This window comes from Mastigoproctus giganteus, chromosome 10 (genome assembly GCF_048544385.1).
Source record: "Mastigoproctus giganteus isolate SK-2022 chromosome 10, ASM4854438v1, whole genome shotgun sequence".
Taxonomy (NCBI): Eukaryota; Metazoa; Arthropoda; class Arachnida; order Uropygi; family Thelyphonidae; genus Mastigoproctus; species Mastigoproctus giganteus.
In genome coordinates, this window is record NC_143584.1 from 138,691,396 (window position 1) to 138,712,937 (window position 21,542).

The 21,542-nt window shown below is 35.8% G+C and overlaps 1 protein-coding gene across 5 annotated transcripts in view; it reads right to left on the reverse strand.

Moving 5' to 3' along the window:
* The window catches only part of LOC150079313 (tyrosine-protein phosphatase non-receptor type 4-like), a 190,787-nt gene that overhangs the window by 97,413 nt on the left and 71,832 nt on the right, over positions 1-21,542 (reverse strand). For all 5 annotated transcript variants that reach the window (XR_016547581.1, XM_090383965.1, XM_090383963.1 and 2 more), the window contains exons 5-6: positions 17,638-17,792; positions 8,478-8,568 (exon numbers count right to left, since the gene is read on the reverse strand). Coding sequence is in view for 4 of the 5 variants with exons in the window: in XM_090383965.1 (XP_090240091.1) it covers positions 8,478-8,568; positions 17,638-17,792 (246 nt within the window). In the remaining variant the exon portion in view is untranslated. The remainder of the gene's footprint in view (positions 1-8,477; positions 8,569-17,637; positions 17,793-21,542) is intronic.

A 21,542-nucleotide genomic window follows, 5' to 3' on the forward strand; every position in this document is an offset into this window, starting at 1 on the left:
GGCTGCCTTCAGCAGGGAAATGCTTCTTAGTACAAACATGCAGCCTCAAGTGCACTGCCACTGGCTTTACCATACATGAAGTGCATGTCTGCATACTCTGCTGCTGTAACCTCTTTCCATGTTGACTATCCTTTGACAAGTACTAGTATGCCTGCTACATCTTGGAGCATTGAGAGAGGGGGGGAAGAGAGAGAATGAGCATAACCTAACCCAAACAGACAAGTCAGTGACAAGGTGAACTCTGTACAGTTCACATCGTCATTGATGGATCCCAACTAGAAATGTGCAATATCTCGAAAACGATTCACTTAAGGACCCATGTTTACTAGACTTTTTTTGCATATTGTAGTCTGTACAGTTCACCTTTAAATTATTGACCATCACTTTTTAAACACCCTGTATATGCAGTAGTGAATCTAGCAGTGTCTATTTTAGGGGCTCCCCATGGCAAATGCCTCACTAGTGCACCCCATAGCACCAGCCCTGCAAAACACTACAAAAATGGGGGACACATGAATTCCGGTGGGACATTTGTTGAATAACTTGTGGTACTCATATGGAAAATGTGTTTTCCCTATTAGCATTACTTGAGGCATATGATGCAATAAAGCAAGCTTATACAGCATCAGCCAAAAAAAAAAAAAAAAACACTTCCCATTTCACCCATCTAATCACATATTTGTCTAGTTTGGCCTTAAATTTATTTAAGCTAACAACTTTCACAATAACAGATGAAGTCTGTTCCAGCAATCAACTACCCGCTGGCTAAAGGCAAACTTCCAGACATCTATTCTACAGCATTGAGCCTGCTCAAACCATTCAAGGCCTTGTACACCGTAATCAGATCACCTCACAGGTGCCTAGGCTCCAGATGTCGCAACTTGCAGAATTTAAGCCTTTCTTTATAAGCGCACCCCTTTGTTCCTCTCACCAATTTTGTTGCCCTTCTCTGTACTCGTTCTAGTAACTCTACATCCTTCCTAGCATGAGGCCTCCAAACCTGTATGCAGTATGCAAGGTGTGGCCTGACCATTGCCTTATACAAAGGAATAATCACCTCCTTGTCTCTGCTAGCAAAATTCCTATATATCATTGACAAAACTCCGTGACCTGCTCTGGTAGCCCGTCTGCACTGCTCAGAAAACTTCATATCTGACTGCACAATTACTCCCAGGTCTTTTTCATTCTCCACTTCACTGAGTGTAGTACCACACAGTTGGTACGTTTCTCTTGGGTTACTGCTACCGATATGCAGTACTTTGCATTTGTCAATGTTAAACTTCAGTTGCCACTTCTCAGCCCATCTGCCTAGCTTTTCTAGATCCTGTTGCAGTAGAATAATGTCTTTAGTGTCATTAACAACCTTGCCAACCTTTGTGTCATCTGCAAACTTGGACATTCATCGATATCATTGATAAATACACAAAACAACATTGGGCCCAGTACCGAACCCTTGGAGACTCCACTAATAACATTAGTCCACGTAGAGCAGTGTCCATTTATTACCACTCCCTTCTGTCTCCTACTCAACCATCCCTTTATCCATTGCAGCAACTTGCCCTTAATACCATACTGCTCCAATTTGTACAGGAATCTTCCATGTGCCAGTATCAAAAGCTTTCCTGAAATCCAAGTATACGATATCAAAATTATTTTTTGCATCCAGTTCCTTTGTGACCACATCGTAGTATCCAATCAAATTGGTCAGACAAGACTTCCTGTTAACAAACCCATGCTGTCTGAACTGTTACTGCAGCCTTATTGACAAGAGATCTCTACACAGTTAGTCGTGTCATCCAGAAAAAAAACGCCTCCAAAACTGGTAAAAAATATCACTCAAACTGTCGGGTGCTATTGTTAGTGGTCCACTATATCCTGTATCACCTCTTTAACCAGTGACTCCATTATTTTCCCCAGAACAGAAGTTAAACTAACAGGCCTACAATTATTTGTGCCATCCTTTGAACTACCTTGGTGAATTGTGGATACATTTGCACATCTACAGTTCACAAAGGGGTTATTAACACTAGAATTACCAGCTAGCAAAAAGACCTAAAACCACCATTGCCAGTCATTTTGATTACTGTGCATAAAATAGACTTTTAAACTGTATGTTCAACATTTTATTATAAGCATTGATATAAAGTAACTGGCAACAGTACATAGTGTTGTGCTTATGGTAATACACATAAAGTAATATTTCTGATAGCAAAAATTTGAATGCAAGCATTTTTTTGTCTAGGAAATAAACTGAATTTAAACAAAAAGTTTTTTTCAACAGTTCCTGGTCTGTTTTCTTCATAACTTTCCCTGTCACCTTTTATAAATAATCCAAGCATTGATTACTGCAATCTAATATATTATAAAAGATGTAAACCAGCCATGTACATAAACCTGCTTTTGTTGAATATATATTTTAGCCATTTGGTCTAAAACACCAACCCCATACTTTGTCAGGCTGCTTCATTGTAAATTACTTATTGCTGTTGTTGTTGTTGTTGTTGTTGTTTTGGTTTTTAGGAGCATTAGCAACTAAGGCCATATTGCTCCAGGATATGCGGTGGTCATTCCTTAACCTTTCCGCATCCTCCGTATTTGGTGGTGACGGGCTCGAACCCCGGTCTAATCAAGAAGCGTGTGCTACGCACTGCTGCTCCTTCCCACCTGGCTACGGAGGCGCACTTATTGCAACACTTGTATGAAGTGTACTCAAGATTGTGACATTTTTATTTGCTTTGGCCTGATAATTCTCAGAGTTCAATCATCAAGTTTGAAAACTGATGTGGAATGTAATTCTGCCTTTTTTATGGACGTTAGAACTTCTTTATGAGCAAAGTTCAGTTCTCACTATGGTAGTATTTTTTGGACTAATTTCTTTGTCAGTTCAAAACTGTAAAAAAGTTATCAGTGGTTACATTTTTACCTTGATTCAAAAATGGATCCATTAATTTTAGGACGACATATTCAGTAAGTGGTTGAATAGCCAGACACATATCATCTTTCCCCAAATAAGAAAGCCATTCACTAGATATTTTGAAATTGTGTTAGTTGCCAACTAAAACTTTATACTAAATTTGTCTGGTTTTTTGGCCACACACTAAGTGAATCGGCATCTAGCTTTAGTTGGAAACAGCTGTTCATCTATTGTGATGTTTAATCCAAGTATATAACAAGCTTTACAGTTAGAATAAATTTGTGCCATATTTCTGAAGCTAAAGAAAATTTATCATTTCCTAGATGCTCCTTCCTTGAAGAATGTACGTTGAATCTTTTGAACTACTTAATTTCATGAAAGTTATGTGACTGTATCAAGAAAAAAATTACAGTCCCCATACAGCTGACCACAAACTATCCAGTGCTAAATTTCTAGCACCATATTCTCCGTGAATTAAAAGTAGAGCGATAAAAGCATCGAGTCCTTGAATGGACCAATTATTATCATTCAATTGTCTTCACACGTCGATTTCAGTGCAGTTCTGCATAAGTTTTATCACTGAAGCATCTACAAATAAACGAAACACACTTACCACTGAATCCATACACACAAATTTCATCTTGTATGAGGAGTTGGCCCAGGGTTATTGTGAATTATGTTCCTTTGTAGTGCACATCCAGCTGAAGGACCACCAGATTTTATAACTTCCCATATGTGCCCAGATTTTGAAGTATGTTTGCTGCCCACTGATAGATACATAGATTTTACGATTATGATGGCACGTATTATCATCTACAGTATCATTTGATGTACAAGGATCAGAACATAATACTTTACAAGGTAATTTTATTTTTATTTTTTTAAGAAAACCACAAACACAAAAGGTATTAAAACCTACAGTACTTAGTACAATATATAGGTTAAAGGTTGGGAAGACAGAAGATACTTGTTGACACGAACTTCAATTTCTGTAGAAATACATGTGGAGGAAGGCAATGGACCCTTTCAATAAGACCCCATATCATAAGGCCTGCACTGTGCAGGAATGGTTTGAGGATCATGTCCAAGCATTTCATGTGCCTCCTGGCTACTGAATTCTGACACCAATCCTACTGAACATTAGTGGGATGTGGTGGAAGACAACATTCACCAGTCCATGCCAGTGCCTTGCTCCACTGCAAAACTCCGGAAAGTCCTTCTGTTCAGCTGGTCCAGATACTTGAGGACTCCTTCTGTGGTCTAGTAAAGTTTATGCAATGCTGGGTACAAATAATTATCATGGTGAAAGGTGGCTCAACATACTATTAGGTAGGAGGTCGTAATGTTTTGGTTCACGAGCATACTTCAGCTAACCCTAGAGGCCTCTTAGGGCATTACCAAACAGGTTCAATCTTTTTGACTATCTGTGTCCTTCGTAGACATTTTAAAGCTGTATCCTTGAAATGTAAAGCATGCTGAATCTCTGAACTTCTTATGACACCTATAATAACATCAAAAGATACATCACATATTACATAACAAAAAAAGGTGAGGAGGTGCTAGACCTTTGCTATGGACACTGAATGCAGTGTTCAGCACTTCTAGCCTCCATTAAGAAAAACAATGGTATCACACTATGTGATGGCTCATTTACCAACTACTAGTGTAGTATCATAGAGGGTTAGCCATTTCTACATGTGGTGTGCATGTCACACCTTGACCCCTGCTTACAATGGTTCACACTAGGTAGGCCTCCTCCAGCATAATAGGCATAGATTTTTGCACATGAGGGACACATCCATTACTACTAATAGTCCCATCAGCATGAAGATGCAAGCAGAGAATTTGGTTGTTGCAGAATGACCAGACTTTGTTGACCTATGAGTGATAAATGGGATCTGAATATCAGCTCCATCAACATTTTTGACTCCCAAGTGGCAACAGTAGTTATCATCACTGGAAGAATAGCCATAACAAACCTCAAGGGCCAAAATTATTCATAAGAATTTTTTAAAAGTTTCTAAGTTCAAAACTATGAATGATTATTAAACAAAGTTATTTAGAACAGTGTTCACTATAGGATCTTCCTTTAAGTGGCAGGATGGATTGGGTGGATCTAGAAACATAATACAAATTAATCCACAATTACACTAATAGTTACGTGTTATGTAAGCATATTCATATTAATGCATCTGCAAAAAAATTGAGATGTGTCAGTTCTCAGGCAAGAGTATGAGTATGTCCAAACAGTTTGTTTTTATAAGTAACTTTGCAACAGATATCTAGAATAACGGTAAATAATGATACAGATTTATTCTGTTCATTAAAGTTGTGCATTGTGTTAAATCTTTGTAATGTTTAAATAATTACTTGTATAAATAATTTTAAAATCAATGTTTAAATATTACTATCAACAATATGTATTTTTTTTAGGTAATAGTTTTAACAGACTTTTAATAAATTTCATTAAATGTGCAGTTGTTACTTTGTTATAAAATTACTAATTATAAAAAGTGTAGCATGAAAATACAGAATTGAAATTTTAATTGATATATGACTATATTAGAATCTCAGTTATCCAAAGCAATTAAGATTGAAAGTATTTTGGATAATCAAATCTAAATGCACTTTATCTACATATAAAGGGAAGCAGGGAAAAAATTAATGAGAGAAAATTATAGTAACTCACATATATAATTTACACATTATGTAAGGTATATGCCAATACAGATTAAAAACAATTTCCCATGTTCTCCTGCATGAAAGATCTTTTTTTTTTTCCTGCTGCAAGATTCTGTTTTTCACTATACACTTAAATTGATTTTCATTCAATTCTTTTTGCAGTACAGTTTGTCTAGTAGTGATCAGCTAGGCATTAAATGTTTTTCTGGATGTTGGTTTCCATGGTAACCACCATCATAATGTCCCCCTCTTCATTTTCTGTCTGATTAAGAGTAGTATTTATTGGCGAAACTATTTCAAGCGATAACTTGAATCGTGTAAATAACAGGAGAAAGGGGAGGAATCACATTGATCACCTAGGCAAGAATGGTTTAACTGTTGATGATCTTGCTCAGGTTGCTGACAAACTGAATAGATATTTTGCCTCTATATTCACATGTGAGAAATTTTTTTAGGGATAGGATGCCAAAAGTGCAATAGGAAACTAAATGATTTTGTGATAACTGAGAAGTAAAAGAGAAACTATTGCAAATAAAAGTAAACAAGGCACCCAGAGTTGATGGGATTAATCCAATTATATTAAGAGGTAAGAAACCATTAGCCATAACTGTAAGAGCATTCTTGGATTCGAGGGAGGTCCCTAAAGATCAGAGGTGAACAAATGTCACTCCTATTCACAGGGTGCAGGGGGGGGGGAGAATCAAAGGGCAGAGTGGGTAATTACAAACCTGTCAGCTTAGCTTCAATTCTAAGGAAAATAATGGAGCCACTGGTTAAAAAAACAATGCAGGACCATCTAGACCAGGGGTGGGCAACAGCCGGCCCGCGACAATGTTGAATCCGGCCCCCTCGGTAAATGCATAAATATAGAAAATCCATACCTGACTACACTCGCCGTAAATGTTCGGCTTAATTCGGTTCAATCGGGAATCGCGGCCAGTACAACAGTAACCAAGTGATTCTACGCAGCGTCAAAGAGTTATTTCCTAATTATTATTGTAGCATCGATCGAACGAAGTTCCTTTGGGTTTGACTTCTTATTGAAAAAAAATAAAATTGGTGCGAGATATTTTATGTTTTATGCCTATTCTAATTATTACAATTTTTAATGTAATACAATTTATAGCCCATAAAATGAGCCAATTAAAAAAAAAAGAAAAATTGATGCCGAATGCCGCATTTTCAATGATAATTGGACATTCAGATATTTTTTTTAAAAATACATTAATAATTTGGTAATTCAAGTAATATAACATTTTTTAGGTTCCGATTTTTTTTATTAAATCGTTCAATCTATTCCGGCCCGCATCATGATGTGAAAATTTCATTCAGCCCGCATCATGATACGAAAATTTCATTCGGCCCGCTGATGAAAAAAGTTGCCCACCCCTGATCTAGACAGTAATGCAGTTACACTGCAGTCACAGCACAGAGTTATTAAGGGGATCTTATCTGACTGGATACTAAGATGCATTAACAAAGGAAGTGGATGAAAATATTATTTTGACATCATATACTCAGATTTCAAAAAATCTTTTAATACTTTTGCACATAAAAGAATGCTGTACAAATTGTGAAAGTGTGACATTAAGAACAAGTTACCGCTATGGATAAAGGGATAGTTGGATGGGAGAAGATGGAGAGTGGCTATCAATGGTCACTGCTCTTCTTGGACTAATGTTATTAGTGGAGCCTCCATGGATCATTTCTGAGCCCATTGTTGTTTTCTATATTTATTAATGATATTAATGAAAGCATACTAGGCTTACTTCTAAATCTGCAGATGATACAAAGGTTGGAAGAGTGGAGTGTGACAGTAATTGGGGTATTACTGCAACAGGTCTAGAAAAATTAAACAGATGGGCTGAAAGTGGCAACTCAAGTTTGACATTGAAAAATGCAAAGTACTGCACATGGGAAATAGTAATTCCTGATTAACGTACCATCCTCAGAGTAGTGGAGAACAAAAAAGACAAAGGGGTAATGGTGCAGTAATGATTTCATGTGATAGAGATATGAAGTTCTCTGAGCAGTGCAGACAAGCTGCTAGAATAGCTGATGGAGTTTTGTCAATGACATACAGAAATTTTGTTGGCAAGAATAAGGTGATTATACCACTGTATAAGCAATTTTTAGGCCACATCTTGAGTACTGAGCAGACAGATCAGGAAGCCTAATTTTAGGAAGGATGTGGACCTGCTATAACAGGTGCTGAGAAGAGCAATGAGATTAGTTAGGAAACAAAAGGGTGCCCTCACCAAGGCTTAAGTTCTGAAAATTGCAGCATATGGAAATCAGGCACCTTTGAAGAGATCTGATTGAGGTATTTAAGACTTTGAATGGATTGAATAAACTCAATGCTGAAAGAATCCTTCCTCTTGCTCAGGCTACACACAAGTGGGGCATAAATTCAAACTGAGAAAAAAATTATTGCAGGGTAGATGCATGAAAATTTACCTTCAGCTAACTGGCGGGTGGGTGACCGTTGGAACAAGCTTCCATCTGGTGTTGTAGAGGTGAGTAGTTTGAATAAATTCAACATAAAACTAGACAAACTCTTAGAAGGGGTGGACAGGTGACATGGGAAGTTTTTTTTTTTTTAATTTTGGTGATGCATGAGTTTACTTTTTTGCTTCATTTGCCACAAGGAATACTAATAATAATTATGAACACAACCTACAGTTCACACGCAGTTCATGCTCAGTCTTTAGTTTTGTGCACTGCTGTTAAAAATGCCCAAAAACGTTTTTTATGATGAAAAACAGAATTAATCCTTACTTTAAAAAAATGAAACGTTTTTGAATATATCCACAGTACAAGATAATTTAATTTATAGCTATTAAATATTATTCACACAAATATATATATAAACATTACTTACAAGGCGATATGTCTCTGTATCTGTTTTTATGAACATTTTCAGGTAATTTTGCTGTAGTCATTGTCATTCCAGGTTTCTTTCTATATACATTCTGAAAATGTTGCGAAGACTCATAAATATATATTTTTTACATGCTAATGATGTTTTAGAGATGATTTCTATCATTAAACCATTTTTATTAATATATTAATTGCATAATTTATTACCAATAATTTTATTTGTGCTACATGAAACTTTATGCTATTGACGTAAAGCAATGTTTCCCAAACTTACAATAATTGTGTACCGCCTTTAAGGTTTAGTCTTACCGGAGTACTTCCTTCTTGGGCAAAGATAATTTGGGGTTAGTTTTAATAATACTATTTTATCTGGACTAGACCAAATACATTTCAGGATATTCATTTATTAACATACAGTATAATAAAAGTTATACATATATACTATATAGGGAAATAATAACTGCCTGGCAACCCAAAGGTCGCGGGTTCGAATCCCGCCTTGGGCTTGGATCAAAGTACTGCAAAAACCTTGGGAGGTGCACTATGGCCACAGAAGCCGATGTGCCAACAACTACCAAAAAATAATAATAATAATAATAATTAAAAAAATAGAAGTAATAATAAAACTCAAAAAACATTCTAACAGGGCAGTATAGACATATATGGTGGATTTTAATACTTACTAATTTGGTATTGAAATTGGTATTAAAATGTATAAATTTAAATGAAGTTTAAATTGCTATGTACCAAGCACTTTTTTTTTTTAATGTTCTACATGAAAACTTACAACACTCACCCAGTTACTGTTCATATATACTACACAATAGAGTTCATTCACAGAAAGGGGAAACAACAGGCAACATACAAAGTGCATAATTATTAAGTGATTACTTCCCACAGACGTTGCTTGGGTCACCACATGTAAATCACTCTCACTCACTCACACACACTGAGCTAATACACATATACTGGATCACTTAAGAGTGCAGTCCAATAAGATTAGATGAAAAGAAAAAATAAGAAAAGAAAAGAAATTATATAGTCCAAACCTCTTTTATGATTCAATAAACTGAAATTATTATTCTAATAAGAAAAGAATTTAACACACTGCAATGTATTTTGTTTGGGACTTAAGTTCAGATTCAATAAAGTGGCTGAATAAATTAACCAGTGATTCCTATAAGCAGAACCCAAAATTTTACTGAATTGTTTTCTGCAGCTAAAAAAAAACTATGATAAAGTAAAATAAAAAATTCTTCTGAGTACCTTTTAAAACCAAAAGTGTGGTAAGTGCAACCCTGGGGGAACATATACCACACTTTAGGAAACACTGATATAAAGCATTCTGTACTTAATGATAAAAAATGTTTATTCCAGTGTTATACACAGTGCGTTCCTCTATGAATTCCAGAACAAGACATAACAAGACAGGAAGACATTTATTGTAGACTATTTTCATTAAATAAAGACTGTGCTTGAGCAGCATGTCACTGTCATTTTCATTGGGTTAGTCTAATATAAAATATCGTGTATACAGTCTATACAAAATCCCATTATATCTTTAACCCAGCAGTTTTCATGCTCTGTTGTAGCATGATTATGTATTAAAGAAAAATAAACCTGCAGCTACTGTCAATCTACCGCAGGACAGAGACCTCAGCAAGTCATGTTAAGGGATTGGACCATAATCTGCCATGCTGGTCCAGTGTGGGTTGACAGATAAATCATATTTATTAGTCAGGGGCTCAAACCCTAACTACTCAAAGAGCATGTACTATTGCACTCCTGCTCCTGACCACTATGCTAATCAACATATTACACTGAACAACAAATTTTGGGTCATATCTTATTATGGGCATGAAAATAAGTTTACTTTATAGATTTTGGGGTGCTAAACATGGAAATAGTGCTTAAATGGCAAATTGGCTCATTTTTGAAAAAAAGTAGTTTTTTTATATTTATACAAGGTATTTTTTATTTATATGGCAAGGGATGTAGTTAAGAACATACCTGTATCAAACACGGGACCTTTTTGCCTTTTGCTTATATTCAGCTTTGGGCGCATCCATTTCACCATCCAACAATAATTGGCTAATGTGGTAGCACTCCTTTTGGTTTTGTATCTTTGTTCCATCACTATGATGTCTCGATGGAAGTGCTCACCATGTTCGTTGCTGACAGCACCACAGAAAGAAATCCAGGTATGAGTGAAAGAAATGCACTTCAATGACATATTGCACCCCAGTTTTTCATAAGAAGTAATGAGATCTTCCACAAGCTGCCTGAGTTTCCAGCTTCAACACATTTCCTAGAAAACCAGTCGAAACATTTCAAAAGGCTTTCCACACTGATTTCTCGCTATCACTAAGGCCACATTAGTATTGGCAGTGGCCACTGGTGCAAGGAAGCCAATGGCTTAGGCTGCACCAACCAAAAAAAAAAATAATAAAATAACAACAAAATTTAAAAAAAATAATTATAATTAATAAGAGAAAAGGAAACAGACAACCAATGCGTTTCCCTCATTCGAACTATTCATCTTTGAAAAGTTACCTTATTTGTGGACCAATGAAAATGCCTGCCTTAATCTTCATTGTACTAAGTCTTGGGAATTTCTCTTGCAAGTATGTGAATTCAGGACTGTTCACTTCTAAAGCCTTCATGAAATTTTTCACGAGTCCCAGTTTTATGTGGAGTGGTGGAAGCAAAACTTTATTTGGATCTACCAGAGGTTTAATACTATGTTCTTCATTCCAGGTGTTTAACGATTTTCATTGAGGCCAACTCCTCTTCTCATAGTGCATATCCTTAGCATGACTATCCCACTCACAGAGAAAGCAACAATACTTAGTGTAACCCTTTTGTAGTCCTAATAAAATGACAATTACCTTTAAATCACCATATTCTGCCACTCATACTTCTGATAGCGTACACCTAAGAGGATGTTCTTCATGTTTGCATATGTTTCTTTTTTGTGGACAGCATATGCAAGAGGTATTGAAGACAGCATATTTCCATTGTGTAATAACACAGTCTTAAGGCTAACCTTAGAAACATCCATAAATAGTCAACATTCTTTGGAAACGTGCCTTGTGTTCATTGCTGCCATTAGACTATCAACATCCTTACAAACAGTGAGTTCACCTTCTGTTTGATCAAATTTATCATAGTCTTTATTTCTAGTACGAAACATTGTCACTTTCACAACATGATCTAGAAGATTCCACTGTTGTAACCTCGAGGCCAAAAGCTGCCTTATTCTTCGGCAGTTCAAGATTCCTGCTGAGGTCATTAAGTTCAGGTTCTGTGATCTTATGTGGTTCAGAAGGATAAAGGTTTGGCCAAAATGGTGGATTCCTTGACATAGACAACTGCTATACGTCTCTGTGTATATCAAGTTGATGTTCATCAGTGTCTTCATCTTCATTAGAGTATACAGAAAAATGGTCGTTTGGTTCAGGAATAGGTAGTACTTCACTGTGAGGCATGGGATGAATTGCATATGATATATTTGGGTACGTCACTGTCCACCTTTTCTTCATTGTCATTCCTTTTCTAATAGGAGGCACCATACAGAAGTAACAGTCTGTGGTGCAGAAACCTATGCTATCTTGGAGGAGTTCCTGAAACCCATTATTAGGGATCACCTCACAGACGTCCAAAACTGCATTTTTCAACAGGACTCAGCACCTTGCCACACAGCAAAATTGGTAAGTTTTATGATATTTAGATTTAATGATGAGTTTGTTTCTTGTCTCACAAGGCTTAAAACAATATATGTACACCAATGTTTTCCCTCATTTTACTCCATTAAGGCGCAGTCATACCTCAGAAATGCTTGCATAACAGTGTTGGATTGGCCCGGCAATGGTCCAAATTTGAACCCTATTGAAAATTGTTCGTACATATAAAAAAAAAAAAAAAAAAAAAAAAAAGTTGCAGGAAGGAAGCCTCCTCAACAATTCATGTTGAGGGAAATGGACCACAATCTGCCAAGCTGGTCCAATGCAGGTTGACAGATCAACCATATCAGGGGCTTGAACACGTTCTACTCAAAGAGCGTGTGCTACCACACTCCAGCTCCTGACCACTGGGCTACAGAGGCCTCTCGTTGGTACATAATGTCATCTAAAATTGCTCAGAAGCCAACAAGTAAGATTCAGCTGCAGGAGAGCATTGTAAGGATGTGGTACCACAAAATTTGACAACCATATAACCAGAAGTTGATTAACTCTATACCAGATCATTGCAAGGCTGTAATTGCAACTTAAGGAGGAACAACAAAATATTGAGGACTTATTTACAGTACATAATACTATTACCTTAACTTGTCATTTCAGTTTGTACACATAAATGTAATTAAATGTATGTTTGGTTGTCACAATTGCCATTTGCAAGATTTCTCATATTTCCATTAATTACACATTTTACCCTTTGGGAAGATATTTATGGCAATTAGGTATATCAGGTGGAGTCTTTTTATTGGATTTCATTCACAGAGATATATATATCCCGTCTAATGAATGCATTTTGAACATTTCTGCAACCCACAATGCAGCACAAAACATTTTTATAAAATTCACAAGTGATGCAGTTTTTTTTTTTTTTGTCTGCCACTGTAGCATCCTTCCTAAAATGAGGCCTCCAAACCTGTATACAGTACTCAAGATGTAATCTAACCAAGGTCATGTACAAAGGGATAATTGCCTCCTTATCCTTACTAGCAATGTTCCTGTATATTATTGACAAAACCCCATGAGCTGTCGTGGCAACCTGTCTGAACTGCTCAGAGAACTTTCATATCTGACTGCACAATTATCCCTAGATCTTTTTCATTTTACACTACACTGAGTGCAGTACCACATGGTATGTTAATTTGGGATTACTGCTATCTACATGCAGTACCTTGCATTTGTCAATGCAACTCCCATTTCTCAGCCTATCTGTCTAATTTTTCTAGATCTTGTTGCAGTTGCTTCCTTGATTACTGTCATTAACTACCCTACCAACCTTTGCATTATCTGCAAACTTAGACATTAAACCCAATATTCCTTCATCAATATCATTCATAAATATATAAAACAACAATGGACCCAGCATTGATCCCTGGTGAATACACTAATAACATTAGTCTATGAAGAGCAGTGTCCACTAATAACCACTCTCTGCCTTTTCCCACTCATTCATCCCTTTATTCATAGTAGTAACTTGTCCATAATGCCACATTACTCCATTCTGTACAGTAGTCTTTTATGCACAACAGTATCAAAAGCTGTCACAAAATCCAAGTGTATAGATATATATTTATATACACACTTGGTCGTCGACTTACGACCGGCCGCACTTACGACCACAAAAAATTTGATTTTGTAAATTTCATTTGTATTAATTTTTACATTAATTTTAGATTGTATTTTTGTGTTTACAGTACATTATGTACAGTATTATTTTTCAAATTATGACAATACTGTATATGTAATTATAGATCGTAGTTTTGTATTTTTTATAAACAGTATGAATAATAAACCAATTAAAATGTACAGAGCGTTTGAATTTAACCTCCTAGAGAGAGATAGCCTAGGCGTAGAAACGAAGTAAAAGATAAAAGCATTACTGTATTTAAAATGAAAAAGAAAAGATGATAAAAATTTAAAAGATTATAAAAATAAATTATAAAGATAATAAAAAGATTAGAAAGGTTAAAAAATACTGTTAATAAATATATGGCCGACATACGACCAGATCGACTTACGACCTGTCAGTCAGAACAGAAGTCGGTCGTAAGTCGACGACCAAGTGTATATATATATATATATATATATATATATATATATATATATATACATACACAAAGTTATTTTTTGCATCCAGTTCCTTTGGTACTGAATTATAGTATCCAAGTAGATTAGTCAGACAAGACTGCCCCTTAACAAATCCATTCTGTGACTGCATTATAATTGCATTCCTGTCTAGATGGTCCTGCATTACTTCTTTATCTATTGACTCCAATATTTACCCTGGAACAGAATTTAAGATAACAGGTCTGTAATTACTCATGTCACCTTTTGATCACCCTTTGTGAATTGAGGATACATTTGCACATCTCCAGTTCATAGGGGCCTCCCTAAATTCAAGGATGCTCTCATAATTACGGCTAAGGTTTGCTTACTTCCTTTGCTGCCTTCCCTTAATATAATTGGACAGATTCCATCCACCCCTGGCATCTTTTTTATGTTTAGTTTCAACAATTTCTCTTCCATTTTCTTTCAGATATCAGAAAATCATTTAGTTTTCTGTTGAAGTTTGATAAACTTCTGGCATTCTCCCCCTAAAGAATTCCTCATGCGTCAACATAGATACAAAATACCTGGTTAGTTTGTCAGCAACCTGGGCAGGGTCTAACAGTTGAACCATTGACCTCAAATGACTCAATGCGATTCAGCCTCTTCCTTCTACTGTTTAATGTAAGCAAAGAAGTCTTTGCTACTGTTCTTTGCATTCTTTGTCAGAGACTTCTCATAATCTGTCTTAGCTTGTCTAACATCCTTTGTGACTTGATTACAGACTAGTTTATCTCTACCATAGGTTTCTGTATCACCTGATAATTTATAAGCATTCCACACATTTTTCTTCTCTGCCACAAGTCTCACCAGTTCATCTGACATCCATTTACAGTATTTCTTAGTTGGAATGAAATGCCTAGTAGCTTCTATGATTATTTTTCTGAATGCTTCCATTTTGAATTTGCTGTTAGTGACATCATCAGTTGGTCCTACTGCATAGAATTTAAAAAACTGTCTGAAACCACTGTAGTCACCCTTCTTAAAGCAAAAGCTTTTCCCTTTACCCTTGAATGTAGTTGTGTCTTTAATATGCATATCTTGAATGCATGACGAATCACTGCTGATAACCAGATCAAAAGTACTGCTTCCTTTTGTTGCCTCTCTAAAATGCTAATAAGTTAACATACTTTAGAACTACTGTTAACCAAATTCATCAGGAATAAAAATAGGTCCTCTTGAGATAGCATACCCTGCTTTACTTTTCATAAATAAATAAAATAAAAATATCTATTCGTATATACATTTTAATGGACATTTATTGTCTTCTATAATTTAATCATCCTTTTATTCACTATAGCAAGAGCTCTTAACTTTTTTTTTATTTAATTTCCTCCCTTGCAGTTTTGTCTTATCACCTCACTTTGTTATTCCAGTTTCAAAAATTATAAATGAAACACAATCAAAAAATTCAATTTTGAAAAGACCTTGTTTAAAGTCACATTGCTGTGCATTGCAGCAACTTTAGTAGGAACAAGTGAAGGGAAAAAAAAAAAAAAAACTGCTTATTTTGGAAGCCATTCTCACCTCCTTGATTAAGAATCCCTATACTGTAGTAACTTATCTCTAACGTCCTGTTTATCCAAATTTATATAAAGAACAATCATGTGGGGCTATGTCAAAAAAAAAAAAATCATGTTAGAATTATTCTTTGCATTCAGTTCATATGAGACAAATCCTCAGTGGTTTACCAATGTACTCCATAACAGTATAGCAGATTTGTCACTTATTTTCTGATATCTAGATTCAAATCCTGTGGGCAAGTGGAAAATTCTTAAAGGTCTCTTCAAATTGAAGCCCATAAGAATTATAGTTGTATTTAGTTCAAATTATAATTAACCATTCTCAGTTACTAAAAAGAACTAAAAGAGACAAATTATATTAACCTCCAGTTATATTTACTAGAAATGGAAGAGATTTTAAGACATTCAAATAAAAACTGATAACAATGTTCTGCAGCAACTGTTATGAAAGAAGAGTAACTTGTATGATTTCAAAAATAGGACAGCCAGAATTGGTATATCTATATAGGAGTAATTTGATGGGAATCTACAAACTGATTAAGAGGTAGAAAAGAAACTAGAAAAAAAAAAAAAAAAATTCAGCCCTGAAACTTATTTTCCACATCTATGAAGAGAACCTTTAACTCTGGGCTTATTCTTCATATTTATGACAATTGATTTCAAAGGCATAATATTATGCAAACTCTGTAAATTATTTGGTGAGGTAAAGAAAGGCAACACGAGAATGACAAGAAATGTCAAATAACTTATGCGGAAAATTAGTTTCCTGACATCAGACTCTAGCGCTGCTCGTTCGGTAAACAGATGGTAGGTTTTATCGGTCTGGAGCCGAAATCGAGAAGGATATATTGATTGACAGGTAGGCGTGGCAAACAATGAAATGATTGGTGGTGGGCGCAACAGACGACAAGCTACTGTGTAGTCATTGGATGGCATTATAATGTGTTTTTATGAGTACAGAACGGTGCATAATAGTTTTGTGATGAACGGTAAACAGGTAATAGCAGCGATTAATCTTTTAAAGATGGAAGAAATTTGTAAGGAAAATAAAACGCTGGAAAATAAAGAGTCTGATGTTGGGAAGCTAATTTTCTGTGCAAGTTATCCAACGTTTCTTGTCATTCTCGTGTTGCGTTTCTTTACCTTAGCCCTTTACTTTTATACTATTTTGTTCTGTTTACTAGACTTTTGATGGACACTAGACTTCATAACATTTGCCTTGCCATCCTCATAAAATGTTTATTGATATTCACATTATCACCAAAAAATTATGAAAATTAAATTAATAAAAAAAGTTTCAAATTTTAGAATCACAGTCATATTTCTAAATATGACTGTGATTCTAAAGAAAAAAAGTTAGGTTACCCCCTCCACTTCGGGAGGGGTTCAAGTTCCCATGGGATTCAAGTGAAAGTAACCTGACCTTTTTTCATCATTATGGAAAGCGTTCATTAGGGCACGTGCGATTAGGGAAAGTTACCATTAGTGCTTCTGAGTGCTACTAAACCGACATTGTGTTCGACACGCCTACCTGTCAATCAATATATCGTTCTCGACTTTGCTCAAGCCCAATAACACCTATCGTCTGTTTACCGAGCGAGCAGCACTAGAGTGCAATTAATTTTCCGCGTAAGTTATCCGACGTTTCTTGTTGTTCTCATGTTGGCTGCCTTTACCTTCACCAAGTAAATTGTCTAAAATCAAAAAAAGTGTTGAATGTATCTTTCTTCTCCCTCCCAAACAATATCCATACACGATACCACCAATAATTTTATGAATATTCAAACATTATATTTACCTCAAACTGTGCAGCTGGAATACCATTCTCCAATTCAAATTTTAGCTTGACCATTGACTCAGTTAAAACCTCAGAACATGGAAATTCCTGAATTTTTTCTGCTAGTTTTGTGCTAAATCCACACCCTGTGATTCTTGGATTATTAGGAATTGATACTGAAACAAAATACACTTTTAGCTAACCAAAGACTTTTTTTCCCTTTTTTTTATCTATTTATATATGTAAAACACTAAGGTATATCTATATCTTTACATCTCATTACCTAGAAACCAACGACAAATGTTCACCTCTAATGGTGAATTTTGAAACAATGCAGGTAATATGATCTGCAATACAGAATAAAGACTGTACATTAGAACTTCAAAATTAAAAAATAATGCCATTTTTTTTTTAAAAAAATTATGAAATTTCCTCACATGCACACTGCCAAGGAGAGAAAGAGCCTAGAAGTGTGCAGCCAATATGATGTAGTCAAAATATTTTAAATTGTGTAACCAAAGAAACAGCTTTAGTCATAATTGCATTCACTGATACTGGTAAACATTTACTTAAACTACCAGTTTAATAATATATACATTGCATTTTATTTTATTTTCAAATATGTTTTCTGCTCTTTTATTCTCTTGTAGTTAGAGAATAGCCATCTCAAAAGCTAAGAGAAGAGGATGTTTTTGCTAAGAAATTCTTTCATCTGTAAAAATACCTGAAAATGGCCAAATGCCTGAAACTAGAAGAATATATATATATTTTTTTTAAAATATTAAGTGTTAAAATGTCTTCACAATCTGGAGATTGGAAATTATTTCATTATCAACTAAAGAAATGCACTACTGCTTAAACAATTATTGAATTATTTGTTGAATTCCTCTTTAGATTTAGATAAACTTCCCACCTTCTTAAAATGAAGTGGTAGTTGATTCCACTAGTCAATTACTCTTTGGCTAAAGGTAATTTTTGTACATGTATTCTACAATTATCTTCTCTCAATTCAAAAATATGTACCCCTGTGTATGTTACCTAAAAAATAATAAAAATGACCTAAGCATCAAATTTACTTAACCCTTTTAAAGCCCTGAATACCTCAATTAGGTTGCCATGGGAATGTCTAGTTTTTAAAACAATGCCCCTATGGTTGCCAAGCCTCTCTAAGGAAGAATATCCTTCCCTTTATGCTCATACCTAACCTTGCTACATTTCTCTGTATACTCTTTCCAGCAAGTCTATATCGCTACTAACACAAATTGTTGCTGTTATTATCTATACAGTGCATTAACATCTAAGGAGGCACCTCCATAGCCAGGAGGGCAGGAGCAGCAATGCGTAGCACATGCTTCTTGATTAGACCGGGGTTCGAGCCCGTGACCACCAAATATGGAGGATGCAGAAAGGTCAGGGAATGATCACCACATATCCCCGGAGCAATATGGCCTTAGTTGCTAATGCTCCTAAAAAACCAAATAACAATAACAACAACAACATCTAAGGCCATATTGAACTGTCTTAAGATATGATTTACAAATCTGTATGCATGAAATTAGCAATATGGATATTTCAGAAGTTTATTTATTAGAAAAACTTTCAAGCCTAAAGGTAAGGGAAATAACAAGAGCATGCATGAAACCGTTAAGGTAGTAGTAGTAGTAGTGGCATGTGATGCAAGAAAGCAAGTGTATGAGCTTATGCAGCATCAGCCAAGACAAAAAAAAAAAAAAAAAAAAAAATCACACCATTCCCTCCAAATGCCTGTCCAGTTCCTCCTTAAATTTATTCAACCTATCAACTTCCACAATGACAGATGGAAGTTTGTTCCAGCAATTAACCACCCGCTGGCAAAAGGCAAATTTCCGCACATCTATTCTACATCTGTCCTTTCTTAATTTGAATTTATGTCCCCTTAGGTTCGTAATCTGAACAAGTGGAAGGATCCCATCAGAATTCAGAGTGCTGAACCCATTCAAGGCCTTATACACCTAAATCAGATCACCGCGCAGGTGCCTAGTCTCCAGCCACTGCAATTTGCAGAACTTAAGCCTCTCTTGATAAGAGGATCCCTTCATTCCCCTCATCAATCTTGTTGCCCTTCTCTGTACACACTCAAGTAAATCTACATCCTTCCTAAAATGAGGCCTCCAGACCTGTACGCAGTACTCAAAGCGTGGCCTGACCATTGCCTTATACAGAGGGATAATCACCTCCTTTTCCCTGCTAGCAAAATTCCTATATATCATTGACAAAACCCCATGACCTGCCCTGGCAGCCTGTCTGCATTGCTCAGAAAACTTCATATCTGCCTGCACAATTACAACCAGGTCTTTTTCATTTTCTACCACCTTAAGTGTAGTACCACTCAGTTGGTACGTTTCTCTGGGGTTACTTCTACCCATATGCAGTACTTTGCATTTCTCAAGGTTAAACTTCAGTTGCCACTTCTCAGCCCATCTTCCTAAATTTTCTAGATCCTGTTGCAGTAACACACTGCCATTACTGTCATTAAACCTGCCAACCTTTGTATCATCTGCAAACTTCGATACTAAGCCTGATATACCTTCATCAATATCATTGATAAATATACAAAACAACAGTGGACCTAACACCGAACCCTGTGGGACCCCACTAATAACATTAGTCCAAGAAGAGCAGCACCCATTGATTACCACCCTCTGTCTTCTCCCACTTAACCATTCTTTTATCCATTGTAGCAACTTCCCTTAATACCATTCTGCTCCAATTTGTACAATAGTCTTCCATGCGCAACAGTGTCAAAAGCTTTCCTGAAATCCCAATATATGATATCAAAATTATTTTTTGCATCCAGTTCCTTTGTAACCACATCATAATACCCTATCAAATTTGTCAGACAAGACTTTCCCTTAACAAACCCATGCTGTGTCTGAATTATTGCTGCAGTCTTGTCTAGATGATCCTGCAATGCATCTTTAACCAGTGACTCCATTATTTTACCAGGAACAGAAGTTAAACTAACTGGTCTGTAATTACTCGTGTCACCCTTCGATCCCCCTTTGTGAATTGGAGATACATTTGCACATCTCCAGTCCGTGGGAACCTCCCCTGAGTCCAAGGACGCTCTCATAATTATGGCTAAGGGTTTGCTTAGTTGCTTTGCCGCCTCCTTTAATATAACTGGATAGATCCCATCCACCCCAGGTGCTTTTCTTACATTTAACTTCAACAATTTCTCTTCCACTTTGCTCTCAGTTATTACAAAATCATTAAGTATCCTGCTACAATTTGATAACCTTCTGTCATTTTCAAACCTTAATAATTAATAATTATTTCAAACCTTAATAATTCCTCACGTGTGAATGTAGATGCAAAATACTCATTCAGTTTGTTTGCTATCTGAGCAGGATCATCAACAGTCGAATCATCGATGTCAAGTGGACCAATCTGATTTATCCCCTTCCTTTTAGAGTTTATATAAGTAAAGAAATCCTTGCTGTTTTTCTTAGCATCTTTTGCCAAGGATTTCTCGTAATCTGCCTTTGCTGCTGAACCTCCTTTGTGACCTGATTACAGATTAACTTATATCTGCCATAGGCTTCTGAGTCATTTGATAATTTATATGCATCCCATGCATTTTTCTTCTCTGTTACGAGTCTCATTAGTTCATTTGACAACCATTTAGGCCTAAACCTTATATCTGCCATAGGCTTCTGAGTCATTTGATAATTTATATGCATCCCATGCATTTTTCTTCTCTGTTACGAGTCTCATTAGTTCATTTGACAACCATTTAGGCCTAAACCTTGAACAATATTTCTTAATAGGTATGAAACTTTTAGTAGCTTCCACGATTAATTCCTTGAATGCTTTCCACTTAGAATTTACTGTTGGTAACATCGTCAGTTGATCCCACTGTACAGAATTTAAAAACTGTCTGAGAT